Source organism: Camellia sinensis, chromosome 3, assembly GCF_055761805.1.
Source record: "Camellia sinensis isolate YWXY chromosome 3, ASM5576180v1, whole genome shotgun sequence".
In the NCBI taxonomy this organism is placed as follows: domain Eukaryota; kingdom Viridiplantae; phylum Streptophyta; class Magnoliopsida; order Ericales; family Theaceae; genus Camellia; species Camellia sinensis.
Window position 1 is genome coordinate 26,297,505 of NC_138963.1, and position 18,710 is coordinate 26,316,214.

The 18,710-nt window shown below is 34.6% G+C and overlaps 2 protein-coding genes across 3 annotated transcripts; one reads left to right on the forward strand and one right to left on the reverse strand.

The window, feature by feature from the left end:
• The first annotated feature begins 356 nt into the window (after nt 1–356).
• LOC114287401 (acyl-CoA-binding domain protein) lies at nt 357–4,636 on the forward strand. Of its 2 annotated transcripts, XM_028230732.2 has the most exons (5): nt 1,332–1,533; nt 2,565–2,676; nt 3,159–3,251; nt 3,748–3,816; nt 4,005–4,636. In XM_028230732.2, the coding sequence occupies exons 1-5, from the start codon at nt 1,406–1,408 to the stop codon at nt 4,083–4,085; spliced, it is 483 nt and encodes a 160-aa protein (XP_028086533.1). In that variant the 5' UTR covers nt 1,332–1,405; the 3' UTR covers nt 4,086–4,636. The 2 variants fall into 2 exon arrangements, with proteins under 2 accessions (XP_028086534.1, XP_028086533.1); XM_028230733.2 differs by lacking the exon at nt 3,159–3,251 and having other exon boundaries at nt 357–1,533.
• A 5,479-nt stretch (nt 4,637–10,115) lies between these two features.
• Nucleotides 10,116–18,298, reverse strand: LOC114287400 (CASP-like protein 5A2). Its single transcript, XM_028230731.2, has 3 exons — nt 17,866–18,298; nt 11,932–12,064; nt 10,116–10,581 (listed from the first exon to the last, which is right to left on the reverse strand). The coding sequence occupies exons 1-3, from the start codon at nt 18,075–18,077 to the stop codon at nt 10,381–10,383; spliced, it is 546 nt and encodes a 181-aa protein (XP_028086532.1). The 5' UTR covers nt 18,078–18,298; the 3' UTR covers nt 10,116–10,380.
• Between the last annotated feature and the right edge of the window lie 412 nt (nt 18,299–18,710).

Genomic DNA, 18,710 nt, shown 5'->3' on the forward strand with positions numbered 1-18,710 from the left:
AATAATTATATTTTTTGACTTTTTATGAAAAAATATGCAAACAAATAGAAAGATAATATAACTCAAAAAAGATAAAAATGTGCTAATATAAGTTACCCCAAACACCTTCTTAGTTATTTTATTGGGGGTTTTAAATTGACCATGGGTGTGAAATAATTGAGGGTTAACAGTAATGATTCAGACCCCCACAAATCATCACCCCTACTCATTTGTGATTGGTCCAAGTAAGAAAGAGAAAAAAAATAATAATAAATACAAATACATCAATGGTCCACATTACTGTGGAGTGGTGTCTCACCAAGAGGGGTCCCAAATATTTTCCTTATTTTAAACAAGTAATATATGGTTCAGGCTGGGTCACACTCTCCTCCTGCAGACTTTAGGAAAGCCCGTCTCCTTTGGTTGGGCCTTACTATTTCACAAACCCAGTAGTTACAGGACATCTTAAATGGAGTTAAAAGTTGAAACACCACAGTCTTGGGTTTGTGAAAAAGGGTACCCATTTCACAGTAGTTTCTTCATTTTAAAATTTCACGATGAGGAAAGGTTCAACAAAATTCTCAACAATGGCCCATACTACTTAGGTGGGAAATTTTTATTACTAGTACCAAACAAGAAGAACACTTTCGTATGCTAGAATGTGTGTTGAAATATAAGAAATGAAGTAATATAGTTTTGAATTTTGAATTTTGAATTTTGATTATCTTCATTCAATGAATAGGTTGGAAATTTCTATTTTTATTTCATAAGAAGTGAAGTAATATATTATCAAAATAAAAAATATATATAATTACCATCATTATAAATTTTTAAAATTTTAATTTAATTTTAAATAAAAATCTATTGATGTAAAAGTAAAGAAGTAAATGCAATATGCTATATATTTTTTTGAATTTTTTTTAAAAATTATATTAATTTTTTTTTACTTTTCTGGTCTATCTTGTACAGGAAAATCTGAAAAGTAAAAAAAAAAAAATTAAAAATCAAAATTTTTAAAAAATCTACTATTTTTTTACTTCCTTTTATCATTTCTAAACTTTTTTAGAAATCTTAATTTTTATTTTTATTTTTTTATTCATCTTGTCAAGTAATTTTTTTTTTAAACAAAAATAAGTAAACAAAAAAGCGACCCAAAATATATATATATATATATATACCCCAATAAGTATTGAAATTAAATTTCAACAATAGCTCTCATATTATTATTATTTTTAAAAATTTGGCAATAAGTCTAAATATATTGTTTTTTTAATTTTTAAACATCTCTTAAAAAGCCATTTACTGAAATTAATCTTTTAAGAATCAATTACGTTCTAAAACATTTTTATAAGGAAATTTTTTTGTATAATCTGTGTGTAAATGTAATAGAGAGAGAGAGAGAGAGAGAGAGAGGGGGAGGGAGGGAATGAGGGGAGGAGGGAGGAGAACAATCTTGATTGGGTTAGGGCTGGTTATGGTATTGGGAATTGCTGTGTACTTGAGGCTTTGGGTTATCGATTATAGAATTTCTTCTGACGAAGCTGAATTGTTGAGGTCGGTTCCAACTTTCCCATTTCTTTTCTTGCACTTTCTTGCACCTTTTCTTGCTAGATCATATCTCACTTTGTTCAATTATTTCTCTCTCTCTCTCTATTTGGAGATATGTTGGTGTGTAATTGCTAGGGAAATTGTGGATAAAGACTGAAGTTTCAATCTTTAATTTCTTGGTACTTAGAAAATTATAACTTTCTAATTCAAATACATGCTTAATTGAGTTGATTTTTGTCTTTTTTGAGAACCAGAAAGTGGAATATATATTTAACTGAGAACCCTAGTTTCTTTTCTTTTCTCCCAATTTTCCCAACAACCAAACTCTTGGTTCCTATTCCTTTTTATTTTATATTGAATTTTGAATTTAACCTCTGTTTGATTTGTTCTCTTATTGAAGGGTTTTAATGCTTTGGTCTGCCTATTACTACAAATAATGAAGGAAACAGGGTTTGACCGAATGTAAACTATGAAATCCTCACATTTCAATTAGGAATCCTTCAATTTCAGCAATTTTGTGTTGTGTTGTGTTCTAGTTAAATTTAGCCAGATACTTTAGACTTTGTGACTTCTCAGTGAAAATTGACTTATGTTGTGTACCTTCTTCAATTAACCACCACTACACTGCAGCACAAAATGGATTGTAAGGACATGAGCTGTAAAATACTTCAAAAACTTTTTGTATTTTTTTTTTCTGTCTCTATTTTTGTGGATTTGAATCCATGTCATATGGATCATAGAAATAAAAGATCACTTCTTAAGTATGAGCTTGGAAGTAGTTGAAGTATTTTTTTCTTTTTCTTTTTCTTTTTTTCCCCTTTGAATTTCTTCACTAGTAAATGATGTGAATTTTAAGAGGAACGGCAAAATTTATTTTAGTCAAATACAAATCACATTCTTTTCTTTGATCTTTTTGTAATTAATTTTCTCATATTACATAAAAAATTATATTTCTTTTGTGTTTCTTAATATACATTCAAGGTCTGTTTCATGCATTCCAGTAGTAAGTGATGTTTCTGTTTGCTGGCTTCTTGTAGAAGACAGTTTGATCTTGCTAACAGAGAGGCTATGGAGGAATCTGCAGAGTGGAGATTCAAATATGATGAGGAGGTCAAGAAGGCTAGCAATTGTGCTCAGGAACTAAATGAGGTAATCACATTCTATGATCAGCTTGTCAGTATGCAATTATGCATTATCATGATTATTACCAGGATCATACAAGCTGCATGAGACATTGGCAAGTGAGTTTAATTTTTTTTTTTTTTCTAAGTCTTTCATTTGGAGATCTACTGCTTGATGAGTTCCCCCAGGCGGCAGTTCAGCTGCTTGTCCAATTAATTGAATGTAAAGTAGGTCCAGAGGAAAAATATTGTCCTTTATTTTATTTTTCTTTCTTTCTTTCTTCCTATAGAATGGTAATATCTTTATCATAAGTCATGTCTCAGCATCTAGCACTTTTGTAAGTGTAAAGTGCTTGCATGATATCTACTTGTTGAGTGGACCATGGGACAAGTAATGGTTGGTTTCGGTGTCTTTTTCAACAAAACTTTGGTGCATAGCTATGAATTATGTGAATGAGGAGTATAACTTCTTTTCATCAATAAATTTTTTCAATTTCATGCCAAGTGAAGGCATACAATTTCAGTATTTTCCAAGGCTGCTTGTGTGTCCATAGTTGTGCCTCAAGGATTTTAGTCTACTTTCTCGGATTGATCATGCAGCATGTAAGTCATATCTAGCCATCTGCTCCCTCTTTTTATTATGCCTTTTCTTTTGAACTATGATGTTTATATTGAAAACTTCTATTGTTTGGATGGCTTGGGATGCTAGATTTAGTATGGTAGTTGATGACTAGGAGTCTCGGAGGTTGAGACTCTGATGGAATGGGCTACTACAACTTACTGGTTATGATATCAGGTGCACAATGAGGCCGACATTGGCAATCTTGTTGCCCTAGGCTTGATTGGCTTTAATCCCTCCCTTGTGGTCTATGACAAGACCAGGTTAGAGGTCATGGGACACATACCACTTTATGGAGGAAAAATGCATTGGACACATGTCTTTATTTTGTTGTCTACCAATTGTTTAGTTAACACATTTTTAAGAGTTGAATGCAAAGTGATGTAAACGATGTTTTCTGACCCATGATAAGAATTTGCCTATTTAACTGTTCTTTAAGTTGAGATGTATCTTACCTTGGGAATTGATTCACCTTGACAGATGAAGCAGTCTCTAGAGAAGCCGGAGGGTACCGCTAGCATTAACAAGAAATTGGAAATGCTACAAAAGGTGGTTATCTAGAACCTGTATTTTAGGGTTCCATTGATATTCATTTTAATTTTGTTTTCTTTAGTATTGAGCTGTCTTTTTTCTCTCCTTGTCATGGAAAATTAGAGAGAGTTTCATGCAAACACTCATCTAGTAATAATTTTCCATTCCGATTCATATTGATTCCATTAACCATTTGCACCTACCAGGAGAATATTGGCTTGCTTGAACGGGTTGAGTCCTTGAAACAAGAGCTTGAAGGCGAGAAGTTGAAGTGCAATGCACAATAGGTATAACTGATGACATGGGAAGTTCAATATTGCATGGACGGTCATAACTTGCATGAGTCTGATGAATTGCCCGTTTTGGATCAATCGAATTGCTTTCGATGATATACTTTTAAAACAGAATTTTTGTTGGGTCAAGTTTGCAGCTTCTTTTCAGTTAAGAGCATAAACACCGACCTTAGATACAGCATGTCATGTTTTTGTACTATTTTTCTTCAGCTCAGAGCGGTGTGCAAGGAATGGTAATTGAGTTGTACTGCTTAGAGTCCATACTATCTTCTTTGTTTTGTTAAGTGCCCTTTTCCTTTGAAAAATGTTTGGTGGCCACGAATTATGTGGCTCAAATGGCTCGAAAATGCCAAAACGACGTCGTTTTGGCATTTTTGGAGTTGTTTGTACCCAAAACGACGTCGTTTTGGCATTTTCAGACCATTTGAGCCACAGAATTTGTGGCCACCAATCATTGCCCTTTTCCTTTTGTTGAATGAAAAAAGATTCATCTGTATATGCGACGAAGTGAAGATATTCAAATATTTTCTTGGGATGTTTTTGAAGTTCCTCTCTCTCTCTCTCTCTCTCTCTCTCTCTCTTTACAACCGCCAATACTAGCCTTAACAATCTTAATATCTTCCAATATTAGTAATGATATTGGAACCTGTATTGCAACAACTAGCTAATTTGGGTTGGGTTGGGTTAATAGCTGTGCACAATAAAGAAATGATACATTAATTTCAATTTATCAACAATCAGAATCTGAAGGGTTCTCATTTTTCAGATCTTCCAGATGCCTTGTTATTGTCTGCACCAATAGGTTATTATTGTTGTCCAGTTGACTCCTTGAGGCAGCTTTTGATGTACTTTTTCCTCTGCTGCTGCCACTAGTGCTGGTGGCAGCAGTGGCGGCGGCAGCTCTACTGTCATTGCTTCCTCCAGCAAGAGTAGTAAAATGACTTCCTCCACCGGCACAGGTGGATTTGCTTTTTCTAGGACTCTGAAAAATCAGATACTATATACTAATGGCGGAATTACAGTTAACAATTTGCATTACTGTATTATTTTTGAAAAAAATAAATTAGTAATTAAATTTAAGAAAAGAACAAAAACAAAGGTTGCGGTTGGTAGAATTTTCTAAATATAATTTGATAATAGAGTTGTATTTTAAGTTTGTGAGTTTTGGAATTATGATTTGAACGTGAAAAATTTGTTTGGTGAAAGAGTTTTGAATTGAGTAAAGAATTTTTTATGTGACATATGATATTTGATACAAAAATTTATAATTCATAACCAAACACACAGTTCAAAATTCTATTAAAACTCGTTAAAAAATTTAAAAAATTTGGAAAATATGTTTTATTGAATATATAAAAATCAATATATGTCAATTGCAAAAAAAAAAGAAAAAAAATTGTACTGTTCCGGTCAATCGGCCAGACGACCGGTTAGCCCAAATTTTCTTGCCTTTGACCGCGTTTTCAAAGGTAAGCATGAAATTAATTTTTGAAATTTGTAAACAAACGTTTTGTTCAAATCAACTCTGGAACGTTAACATTCCAGAGCTGTACCAAACAGGGCCAAAAAACTTACTGAAGATGCCCTGCGTCTCTTTAGTTGTGTGGTCCTTGCATCCATAATCCCAATTATCTCATCAAACTGACCAAAAAAAAATTATATAATAAGTTTTTTCACATAATAGATAAATTTGTTATGTATTGCGAAGAACAAATTATATATTATACATAAAATGCGTGTTGTTTCAAAATCACTGAAATTACTCAAAATTTACTCGTCTCACATAATTTCAGTTTTTCTTGAGATTGACATGATTTTGTTTGGGGTATCGTATATGTGGGTGCCGAATAATAATGATGGACGTGGATAAAGGGCTCGACGACCCAGTGTTACAAAAACCTGCTAGGCTGGGATAATCCTAATTGATGCCGAACAAGCAAGGAAGGATAATCCTTAATTGATGCCGAATAGATAATCCTAATGGATGCTGAATACGTAGTGACAAATGACAGGCCCGTATTGAAGCTAGGCTGTAATAACAGGGAAGAGGGCCCAAAAGAAAGAGGGAGGCTACAACAAGAAGAGCTATATAAGGGAAGGGGAGGCGAGTTCAAGAGGTATGTGTGATCAAATACAAAAATCTGAAAAAAAGAGCCAAAAGGGAACTACAAAAAACTGATACTAATTTACATGTCAGAATGCTAACCCTGACACCACCGACCGGAGTGTTCTTTTCTATTTCAAGTGTTATCTTTAGGATTTCAAAGGTTTGACGGGATTGAAGAAGTATTTCCAAACTCATATCACCATAGTAAATCATCGATAATGAGAAAGAAAACAGGAGAGGTATTAAGGATGGAGGAAGCGATAATACATTTTGTAATTGTGGAAGTTTAGGAAATAAGTCAGATACTGTTTCTTTTTTCTTTTTTTTAAAAAAAAAAAGCTAATGTATAAAGAAACATACTTATATATAAGAAAAAATGAAAAATAAATGATATAAGCAAAATTCACAAGACATTTCATGCCTTGTATTAGCTGAAAAAGAAGTTGCAACGGCCATTTTAGTGTCACCTATAAGGAATGCTTGTAATTTTTTATTTTAAGAGTTTGTGGAAAAGTGTTTGGAATAATTTTTGTGAGCAGTAACAAAAATAACTTAAATGAACTAAAAAACTAGTTATTGGGAATATGAAAGGACATATGCTTTCTACCTCTGGTTTTTTATTAAAAAATAGCTTAATAAATTGAAAAACGCATCAAGTTGGGTGTGATCAGATTCAAGTTAGATGATATATATATAAACTTTAAAAAAATTACTAAAATTTGAATGTGCGAATTAGATTCATTTTAGGTGTGATCCATACATCAATTTTAAATGTATACTATACTATATGTATATATATATATATATATATTCAAATTCTAATAACTTTTCAAAATATTTTTTTTGAATATATAACATTTTTTACTCATAAGACAATGAAGAACTTGATGCAAAAAAATAAATCAATAAATAAAAATATATGAACCAATGTAATATGCGACAGAGAGAGAGAGAGAGAGAATTCAAGTATTGTGTTATTTGAAAACTTACATGAATACCAAAATTTTCGCATAATGAAATAATTGATGTAAGAGAAAATATTCACATCTACAAATTAGAATTCACATTTAAGATTTGAATATTTCTCTCAGATAAATAAGCGAAAATTTTGATGACCATAACAATATTGAGGTGGTTTATAAATTGGGGCAACAAATTACCTGTTTTACCAATTTGTTATACTTCCTTACACATCGATATTGCCTTTGATCATCATCTTCATTGGACATTGTCAATCCCCTCTCTCTCTCTCTCTCATTAAAATGTTCAAGAATATAGAAAGAGACTAATATATATATATATATATAAGAAGAAGTTGGGTTGGGGTAGTTATATGCATAAAAGCAGAGTATGAGAAAAGATGATTTTGCTTTAAGAAAATGGTTGCATATAAATTGTGTTTAAGAGGGCCACCTTGACTTTCAACACATGACCGTTACCAAAAACCAACCCTTTTCACTCCGATTTTCTTTCTTTTTTTGGTAATTTAATGATTAGCTAATAAAAAAACAATGTAAGATCGTTAAACATTATGAGACCAACTAGAAAGGAAAAAAATGAAGGAAGAAAAAGACAAAGAAGAAAAGGACCGTTATGATAAAAAGATAATGATGCTTCTTTTCATATTAGGCTAAAACGTAATTCTTGTGACGAGAAAACATTTAGCGTATGTGATCTTTTAAAAATTGAATCTAAAAGTATCGTTTTGTCAATTTATTTAACATATTTTTAGCGCTTAAGTAATAATAGGTAGTCTTACATAATATTTTAAATAAACAAAAAATTGTAAATAACCCATTTAAACTACTGCAAACAACATCCTAGATAGCAAAATTCATCAACTCTTTAAATTTACTTTCGATACACACGTAACTTGAAAATTTGAAATGTATAAGAAGCTAAGGTCACCTTTCTCTTTTTTTTCTTTGATCATACATTGGCAGAGAGTATGATTATGCTTGTGATTACATGTGAGAAAAAGAGTGTGTTTAACTATCACATGTAAGGAAAAGAGTTGATATTAATAACATACTCGTGAGTACATGTGAAAGAGAGTGTGTTTAACTATCATTGGTATGGTAAAGAGTGTATTAACAACTTTCCAGAAGTCTGTTTTCTTCAGCGAATTGTGCCTTGTCTTACCACTTCATTAGCAAGGGAAAGTAAGCCCATTATTTCCTCATTAATAAAGTCATTCTAATTATGGTCAACATTACTCAGAATTTATTACTCCTTGTCAAAGGTTATTGAGCATTTTAGGGCCTCTTTGGTAATACTTATATTTTTAATTTATATTTACAAAAATTTTATAAATTAATTTTTGTTTATTTTTAGAAAAACATAAACTACAAATGCGTTTGGTTTGGACAAAATGTTTGAAAATTTTTAAAAATATAAACTAAAAGAGTGAGAAATGGCGAGTGGTGGTGTGGCGGGTGGTGGGTGGTGGCGGATGGTGGTAGCGAAAGACGGTGGTGGCGACGGAAGACGGTAGTGGTGGGTGGTGGCGAGTGGTGGTGACGGAAGACGATGATGGCAGGTGAGGGGTGACGGGTGATAGGTAATAGCGGCAGGTGGTGGGTGGTGGCAGCAAAAAATAGTGATGGAGGGTGGTGGCGGAAGACAGTGGTGGAAAGTAGTGGCAGGTGGTGGAAAGTGGTGGCGGAAGACATTGGTGGAAAGTGGTAGCAGGTGATGGCAGCGGAAGACAATGGTGGAAAGTGGTGGTAGATGGTGGTAGGTGGTGGCAAGTGGCGGGCGGTGGGTGGTGCTGGCGGAAGACGGTGGTAGAAAGTGGTGGCAGGTGACAGGTGGTGGCAGTGAAAGACGGTGGTGGAAAGTGGTGGCAGGTGGTGATGGCGGAAGACAATGGTGGAAAGTGGTAACAGGTGGTGGCAACGGAAGACAGTGGTGGAAAGTGGTGGTAGATGGTGGCAGGTAGTGGCAGGTGGCGGGTGGTGCTGGCGGAAGACGGTAGTAGAAAGTGGTGACAGGTGGTGGCGGTGGAAGACAATGGTGGAAAGTGGTGGCAGGTGGTGGTGGCGGGTGGTGGGGCGAAAGACAGTGATGGAAAGTGATGACAGGTGGCGGGTGGTGGCGGCGAAAGACGGTGGTGGAAAGTGGTGGCAGGTGGTGGCAGCGAAAAAAGGTGGTGGAAAGTGGTGGCGAGTGGTAGTGGCGGAAGATGGTGGTGGCAGGTGGTGGCGGCGGAAGACAATGGTGGGTGGTGGCGGCAGAAGACGGTGGTAGAGGGTGGTGCTGGTGGAGGGTGGTGGTGGTAGGTGGTGGCGAGTGGTGGGTGGTCAAAAAAAAAAAAAACTAAAAACTAAAAATGTAAACTCATTTTTTGAGTTTACAAATTTTGGCCAAATTTATAAATTGAGACCACTGGTTTATAAACCAAAATATTTACCAAATAAGTTTTTATGATAGTTTTTTAAAATTTTGTAAATATAAACTGAAAATTAAAAACTGAAAACGTAAGTATTACTAAACGCCACCTTAGTAATCAATCTTTCTTTTTATTTATAATCCAAAAGATAACAAATGTGTAACCATTTACTACACATACCTACAATATAATGGCCAAAAAAACCCAAACCCAGTGGGTTCCCATCTTTAATGGAACAAGTTTAGGGTGGAAATGAAAAATCTGAATGGGTTTGGGAAAGAGTGGAGAAGTATAATCTCGACCAGATTATATGTACTATTACAAAAATACTCTATTAACTTTAATATAGTTTCATTATTGACCAATCATTATAAAATGATCTTTAACATTTTCTTTACACAGCAGCGTAGACTAATCGATACTAGCTACTTTGCAAAATGGCAATTTATGGATCGATTACTATCAGCACATATAAGAAAACAAGAAAAGAAAAAAAGAAAAAGCAAAAGGAAAATAACAAAAGCCATAAAACATACAATTCATGGTTGCATACAAAACAATTAACTTCAACTCTCTAGTCATAAACATACAACTCAGCCGAGAATTTAACAGAAAAAACTCAGCGAAGCAATCAAAACTCAAAATTCAAAAGATATCTGACAACTATTGTATACCAAATGGCTTGTGCCTCAATCTTTTAAGCAAAATTTATCTATACATACAGTGAAGCAATCGAGTCATCTTTGTTGATGATTTATAGAACAGAACAGCTAGAAGTGACAGTAACAAAGTCAGTAATTGGCTGATACCGCCAATGACCAATAGTTCAAAAGAAACGAGGGAGATGCAACAAACCAGCAGATAAAAGCCATAGCAGTAGCTGACTCGAATCTTGCACAGTGATTCACAGCGCATTTGTCAAGATCATTGCCAATAAGGACTGTGATACCAGCAGATGCACAAGCAGCAGCGAATGTAAGAGTCGACGTAATCTGCAACAGAGCAACATATTTTGAAATAAATAAAGCAACCCCTTCTGGCCAAACTGATAGCGATGTGTTGTGCATAACTGTTGTATTTTATCAATACCAAATAGAAAAAATATGACGCTTATACCTTATCTCCGGATAATATCACTTTCTATTCCCAAGCAAGGGAATTTGAACATAACTTTACCTAATGGGCTTTTAATGCTATATACCCACACAAATTGAACAACAATCAAAACCGCCAAGTTCAACGATTCATTTAACAAGGTAATGGCAACTCAATAGTAATCAACTGACATCTAAGTGGCACAAACAAACGACATGATATGGACAATGCCAATGTATCAATTTTTAAAAAATGCAAAAAACAACACGATTGAGACACGTTAAAATTTTATACGTACAAATTTATTATTTGTCATATATACGAAAATTTTATTTAAAGATAATGAAAAATATTTAACATAACACTATTACATTAAAAACTATATATTTTACAACTTAATTATCAAGTTATCATTCATGCAACAATTACATTATAAAGAATCCAAAACAATTATAAAACACAGTAATACACATAATATATTCATCTTATAAATGTTTCAAAACATATTTAGAGTGAATAAGTTGTGCTATGAAAAATGCAGAATATTGTATTATTAAGGGATTTATCATATAGGACTTGTTTGGAGGATTTAAAAAGTGTCGCGGAAGTGTCCATGAAATGTCAGTAAAGTGCCTGATTTAGGAAATTGATTTTTTAATTAAGACACGTTGAAGAAGTGTCCAACAAGCTTTTAGGAGTGTCTGAAGAATATCGGTGTCCGACATGACATGCTTCCTCTGCAGAGGTGTCCATGCTTCTTAAACTAACATTATAAGAAAATTAGATGGTGAGCAATCTTAGTCCAAGTACTCATATAGCCCAATCAAACCTTAATCAAATGAATTCACATGTATCACTGACACACTAAGTCCCGAGTTACTAAAATAAATTAATCACCGATTTAGTACTGCATCTTATCAATGCAGCAACAATCAAATGACAGGCAGTCACATGCATGGCAAGAAATCAAAAAACAAATTCATAATCCATCAGAGAACCTCTACAGCAAAGTTCCCACTACATCAGAGACCACATGATAGAGCTTCCAGGCTACAGAGTCTAACAAAAAGAAAATCCTTTACATTCACAGGTAGGCAGTCATATAAATAGTTATGGGTTAGGTCACAAATGTACTGGCACCAAGTCTCCTATGGTGTAAGCAGTTTTCACATGGGAACCAATAAATGAAAATTCTGAAGTCTGATAGACCAAGCAGTTGTGCCGAACCATAATACATATTCACTTACCCCATCACCAATGGTGAAAAAACTGACTACTCTGGGATTCCGCAAATGTCTTCTCACTAAAAGGGCATATATATCAACTGCAGCCAGCGAAAAGCTCCACAAACTTTGCAAGCCTAAAGCAGCAACAAGGTAGCTAGTGCAACAAGAACAAGAAGCTTTGTTGATATTTTTCTTGCTCAGACAATAATGCATTAAGAAGCGTGAAAGCAGTGTGTCATTTGGAAACAAAAAGTGAAGAATTAGGAGCACTGCAAATTGAAAATAAACTCTGTTCCACATCACCTTGTCAAGCATTGCAAACAAAATGGTTCAGCACATAAAAGCCAGAAATGACATTTGGCCTTTGTGAGTGAAAGAATAGGTTAAATGATATTTAATTGATAATCGACACCGACTCACGATTAGCTTTTTCATGGGGTGAGTAGCTTCGCTATGCAATAGCAAAAGATTGGCTTTCAATACGGTTATATGAATCTCTCAGCCTAGCAAGGTCAGAACCTTATATAACTCTACTAGTATTAATTATAATTATAATTTTTTCGTAAGTTCAGAGTAGCAGAGGTAATGGACGCTATGAAGAAGATGCAAGTGAGAAAAGTTGTAGGACCAAATGAAATTCCTATTGAAGTTTGGGTTGCTATAAGATTTGTAGGACCAAAATTCCTATTGAGAGAAGTTGAAGGACCAAGTTCTAGAAGGATTGTTATAAGCTATGTCCCCAGCGTGTCCGCATGTCGAACACCGCCACAGCACCAATTTTGGAGTGTCCATACTTCATAGGTTATAAGACTTGCTACGATGTATGATACCGAATGTTGGGTGGTTAAAAAAACATGTTCAAAAACTGAATGTAGCTGAAATGAGAATGTTTGAGATGAATAAGTGGTGTTACAAAAAATAAATAAAATAAATAAAATTATTGAGGGAAAGTTGTTTGAGATTGTATAGTCCTGTATATTGTAAAGTCAATTAGTGCGCCGTTGTGAGGAACAGTTATTTGATCCACGTGGAGAGTAAACCCTAAGTAATTGAGACAAAGGCTTGTGGAGTTGAGTAGTATATTAAGTAAATTTCAACATGGAATACATGTTTTCTTAAACATTAAGTAAAATAAATTGAAAGGCAGCTTTGCATTTTAAGATGACATTGAAAAATACCAAGCAGTGGCAAAATGACATTTATCTATAGTTTATTAAGATTATCAAACCGGTTCAGCATATTGCTTGATAAGAACATTTGTATTAATTTCTACTTGGCCCATTCTACAACTTGATGCTTGTCCTATACCCATGTCTACAAGAGGTACAATTTTTATACATAACCTTATAAGAAAAGCTGTGAGCACTATCAATTGTACAACCAACAGATGCACCATTGCCGAAGGTTAAATTTTCCTTGTTTGTAAACAATAGAAGATAAAGTATATTCTCTCTCTTGAGGTTAAAAATTCACTTAATAACTAACTTCCATCACTCACTACATTCACAATTGATGGGTTATATTTTATTTTAGGCACGTGATTTGTAAGAAAAGCTTCTAATCTATTGCAATAGTTTAAAAATATGATACAGACATACAATCGAATTTTTTTTTTTTTTTTTAACTAAGCATTACAAAATATAGGAGGAACAATGAGCAATTTACCAGGATGATTACAGTCTTGAAAACATTCTCTTAATTGTTAACAATGCAAACACAAAGCTATAATTTTTCTTGTAACCCAATTCCAATTTTGTGATTCCCAGTATGAATATGGAAATTTCAATATAGTTTCACACAGTGTTATCAGAGGCGTGACTAAGCGCTTGCCTAAGCGCTAAGCGAGGCGAGGCAACTCTGTAGCGCTTCATACCCACTGAGGCGAGGCGAAATGGTGAAGCGAAGTTGAAGCGCATGAAGCAAGGCTTAAGCGACGAAGCGAGAGGCGATTCAAAGCAACGCTTCACCAGTTTTTGTTTGATTTCAGTTCGAAATATCTAGGCCCTTCATTTGAATGACTTTTGTGCTATTTGTAGACATGCATTGCACTTTATAATTGCTTTCTACTAAATAAGAAGTCAAAACCCTAAGTCGACATCGTTCCAGTCGACAATCGCTTCGAAGAACCCCCGATTATCTGTTCTTCTTCTTCCTTTCTTCCGACATCGTTCCAGTCGAAAGAGGAGGTGAGTACTTGCTTCTTCTTCTTCCTTTCTTCTCTTCGTCTTCTCCTACTGCTTCTTCTTTCTTTCGTCTTCTTTTCTTCTTCTTCAAACTCTTTTTTTTTTTTTTTTTTTTCCCGAGAAACCTCTTCTTTTCTTCTTCCTTTCTTCATATTTTTTTTTTCCGTCTTGAAGAACTCTTCTTTGAAGAACTCTGTTTTTGTTAGCAGACCCCTTTTTTTTCCCTTTTTTTTTTCCTTCCCTGGTTCTTGTTTTTGTTTCTCTTCTTATTTATTTTGCTGTGTTATTTTACAATTATTTTGTTGTGTTAATTGTATAATTATTTTGCTGAAAAAATTTCAATTAATTTTGCTGAAATTTTTTTAATTATTTTGCTGCTAAAAATATATTGTTCTTTAATTTCTTTATACTGAAACTGTTTATTTCTTTGCACTTTAATTGTTTCTTCGTTTCTGAACATTGAATTGCTTGGTTGGTTAGAATTAGATGTCAAAGTTGAGTGAAAGTAAAAAAGATCCGGCATGGCAATATGCACGGATGGTAAATCCCTAAAACCTTTCAAAGTTTATTTGCAACTTTTGTGACAAAGAAATGAATGGTGGTGTTTGCCAAGTCAAGTAACATCTTGCTGGTGGTTATAAAAATGTTGATGCTTGTAAAAAATGTCCATCTCATGTCAAAGATGAGATTAAAGACTATGGCTAAGTTTGGTTTGTTTTTCGAAAAAAATTTTGGGAAAAATTCTCTACAAATAAATTTTCAACAGTAATCAAACCAAACAAATTTTTTCAAAAAAAACCTCAAAATTCTGTTTGGTTACCTACTTTCCAAAATCACTCTTTCTCTCATACATATCAAATCAATCACTTTTTTTAAAACTCTCTCTCCTATATAATTTTTCAAAACTATTTCTGAAAAAAGACAAACCAAACAAGTTTTCGTACTTTTTATCTCAAAAACTACTCTACAAATACAAACAAAACACACCTTATATGTCTCAAAAAAAGTCAATCAAAGGTGCAATTGGGGATGGTTCCTAATTTTGATGAGGTGGATAATGATGATGATGAAATTCTTGAAATAAATCAACATAGTAAAAGGCCTGTTCCTACTCAAGGTTCGACCCATCGAGAACAAGAAAGTAGCTCCTCAAAATCTGTTGCTTCCAAACAACAAAAACAAAAAGGACCCATGGATGTGTACTTCACCCTTGATTCGGAAGTTGCGGTGCAAAATTGTAAAGCCAAGGGGAAGCAAAGAAGAATTGATGATAATGATCCTAGCAAGAAGGTGTTGAGAGATCGGGCTCTTGTTTGGTTTTCGAGGTGGATGTATGATACGGGTATGCCTTTCAATGTTGTGAACTACAATAGTTTTGGGCCAATGGTTGAAGCTTTTGGGCAATATGATCCTAGCATGAAACCACTAAGCTACCATGAGGTGCATGTTCCTTATTTGCAGAAAGGAATAGACCACACTAATAAGACCATGGAGGATCATAAAAAAGATTTGGTAACATATGGATGCTCTTTAATGGCCGATGGGTGGAAGGACAAAAGAAACAGGCCATTAATTAATTTTTTGGTTAATTGCCCAAGAGGATCAATGTTTATTGAATCCGTTGATGCTTCTAGCTTATCCAATGATGCAAATAAGATATTTGAATTGTTTGACAACTTTGTGGAGCGTATTGGTGAAGCCAACGTGGTTCAAGTTGTTACAGATAGTGCATCAGCAAATGTGTTGGCCGGTTAATAACTTAGTAGTATACATTTACTTAGTACTTATTTACAATATGAATATGCAACTCTCATATTAAAAACTCGTTCTTTTTTTTAAACTTGTAATAGGGAAGTTTTTTGAGGCAAAGTGGCCACATTTGTATTAGACACCATGTGCAGCTCATTGCTTGGACTTGATACTAGAGGACATTTTCAAAATTCCCAACTTCAACAAGACATTTGAAAAGGCAATTACGGTGCATGGTTATATTGTGAACTGCTCTGGTTTGTTGAATATGATGTGGCAATTTACCCAGTGTAAGGATTTGATCAAGCCAGTAAAAACTCGATTTGCAACTGTTTTTGTAACTTTGTCAAGGATGAATCAACAACAAACTAACTTGAAAAAGATGTTCACTTCAGAGGAATGAACCACAAGTAAATGGGCAAAGGAACCATAGGGTAAAAAGACAACACAAGTCATATTAATGTCTTCTTTTTGGAACATTGTTCTTTATGCTCTCAAAATATCAAGTCCTCTTGTTCGTGTGCTGCGATTTGTTGATGGTGAGAGAAAGCCTCCCATGGGATATATTTATGAGGCAATGGAGAGGGCTAAAGAAGCCATGGCAAAATTATTTAATGGAAATGAACAGAAGGACAAAGAGTTTTTTGAAATAATTGACAATAGATGGAATGTTCAATTGCATAGGTCTTTGCATGCAACTGGGCATTATTTAAACCCAGAGTATTTTTACGCAAATCCGAATATTGAGAAAGATAAGGAAGTCATGTCAGGCCTGTATAAATGCATACAAAGGTTGCTCCCAAACAGTGAGACACAAGATAAAGTTTGCGCGGAGGAGACTACCTATAAGAAAGTTGAAGGGCTCTTTGGGATGGCTTTGGCCATTAGACAAAGAACTACAAGGGCACCATGTGATTTATATTTTATACTTCAGTAATTTTAGTTAGTTTTTTATATTTTAAATATTCTTTCTAATTAATTAGTTATAATCAACAGCTGATTGGTGGAGTGCATATGGTTCTGAAACACCACATTTGCAAACATTTGCCATCAAAATTCTTAATCTATCTTGTAATTCATCTAGATGTGAGCGGAATTGGAGTGTGTTTGAACATGTGAGTACCTATTTTTAAATGTAGTGAATATGAATACTTATAAATTTATTAATACCTAGATAAAAATTTGAATATTTTTATTTGGATTGAATTTTTGAAGATTCACACCAAAAAGAGAAATAGGTTAGCTCAAAAACGTCTGAATGATTTGATATTTGTCAAGTATAATAGAGCATTGAGATGTCGATACAATTCCCGTGACACTATTAATCCCATCACTTTGACAGATATTGATGAAAGTAATGAGTGGTTGGTTGGGAGGATAGAGGAGGAGCTTGTCTTTGAGGATGATACTTTGACATGGGATGATGTTGCTAGAGCTGCTGTGGTTGAGAAAAGTAGCCAAAGAACTAGATCATCAAGGGCAATAGAAAGGGGCCGTTCAACTTCAAAATCAACAACTAGACCTAGATTACAACTTATTGACGAGGAAGAGTCAATTTCAAATGGGGGAGAGGAAGAAGATGCGGAGGGATATGATGAAGCCAATGATAATGAAGAAGAAGTTTATTTGCTTGATGTTGAAGATGATTTTTAGAACCTTTAGATTGTTGGATTGTATTTGTCTTTGTTGGATATTTTCTGTTGGTTATGGATATTTAGTATTTGGAATGATAAATGTATGATGTTCTTGAAAATATTTATATTTTTCTCTATCCTATTTATTTTTAAAAAATATCGTTTGTGGTCGCCTCGATTCAATGAAGCCTCGCCTCGCCTCGTTGCCTCGTGCTTAGGCGTTAGGAGACCTTGTTGCCTCGGTTCGCTTCTCACCTTAAAAAACACTGGTTTCACAAAATTTTAGAGGAATTTCCTCTAAATTGAACATTTGCCTCATCTTCAAGTAATTAAACTCTAGAAATTCGCCATCAATATCATAATTGTGAAAGAGAAATGCTGATTAATACCAGAAAGCAGTGACAGTAGGGAAATCGGAGGTGGAGAGCATGACGCAGAGAGAGATAAGAGCGAAGAAGAACTGACAGAGACGAAGAGCGAGGCCACCGGGGGTACCAGGCATGCCTTGCAAGTCCTTCATCCTCACCCTCGGCGCATTCTCCGCACCGTCCCTCAGCGGCGGCGCCTCCAGCGGATGAACCGCCGGCCTGCTCACGTTCATCCTCCGCTTCGCAGATCACTCACTCGCATCTACATATATATATATATATATATGTATATGTATATGAAACCCTAAATTGGAGTTGAGAAGTGGAGATTAGCTGGATTGGGAGAAGAGGAAAGTTGGAGTTGGAGATTGGGAAGGGTTAAGAGTGGGGAGTGTGATGAGTGATGATGATGATGAGTGAGAGAGGGTTCTTCCATTTCTGCGTATAATATTTGTAAAGTGTTGGTTGGGTGGCTAAGGGGATCTCCAACGATTACTCAGATTTTTTATTAAATTTGAGTTAAAAATGACTCATTTTATTAATTTGATACCACTTGTTCCAACGGTGTACTTTCATCAAATTTGTGACAGGGACAACCGGTTGGTCGACCGATTAAGCGAATTTTTTTTTTTTTTTTTTATTTTTTTTTGATTTTTTTTTGAACTTTTTGAACCTTTTAGTGATCGACCGGCTGGTCAACCGGCTGGTCGACCGGTTATGCAAAAAAAAATTTTTTTTTTTTTTTTTACTGTTTGAACCTTTTTTTCGAACCGTTTGAACCTTTAGGCGGTCAACCGGTTGGTCTCTCCCAACGGTTAGGAACAGTGATTTGGTAAAATGCTTCGCCTGTTCTCATTTTGGTATAA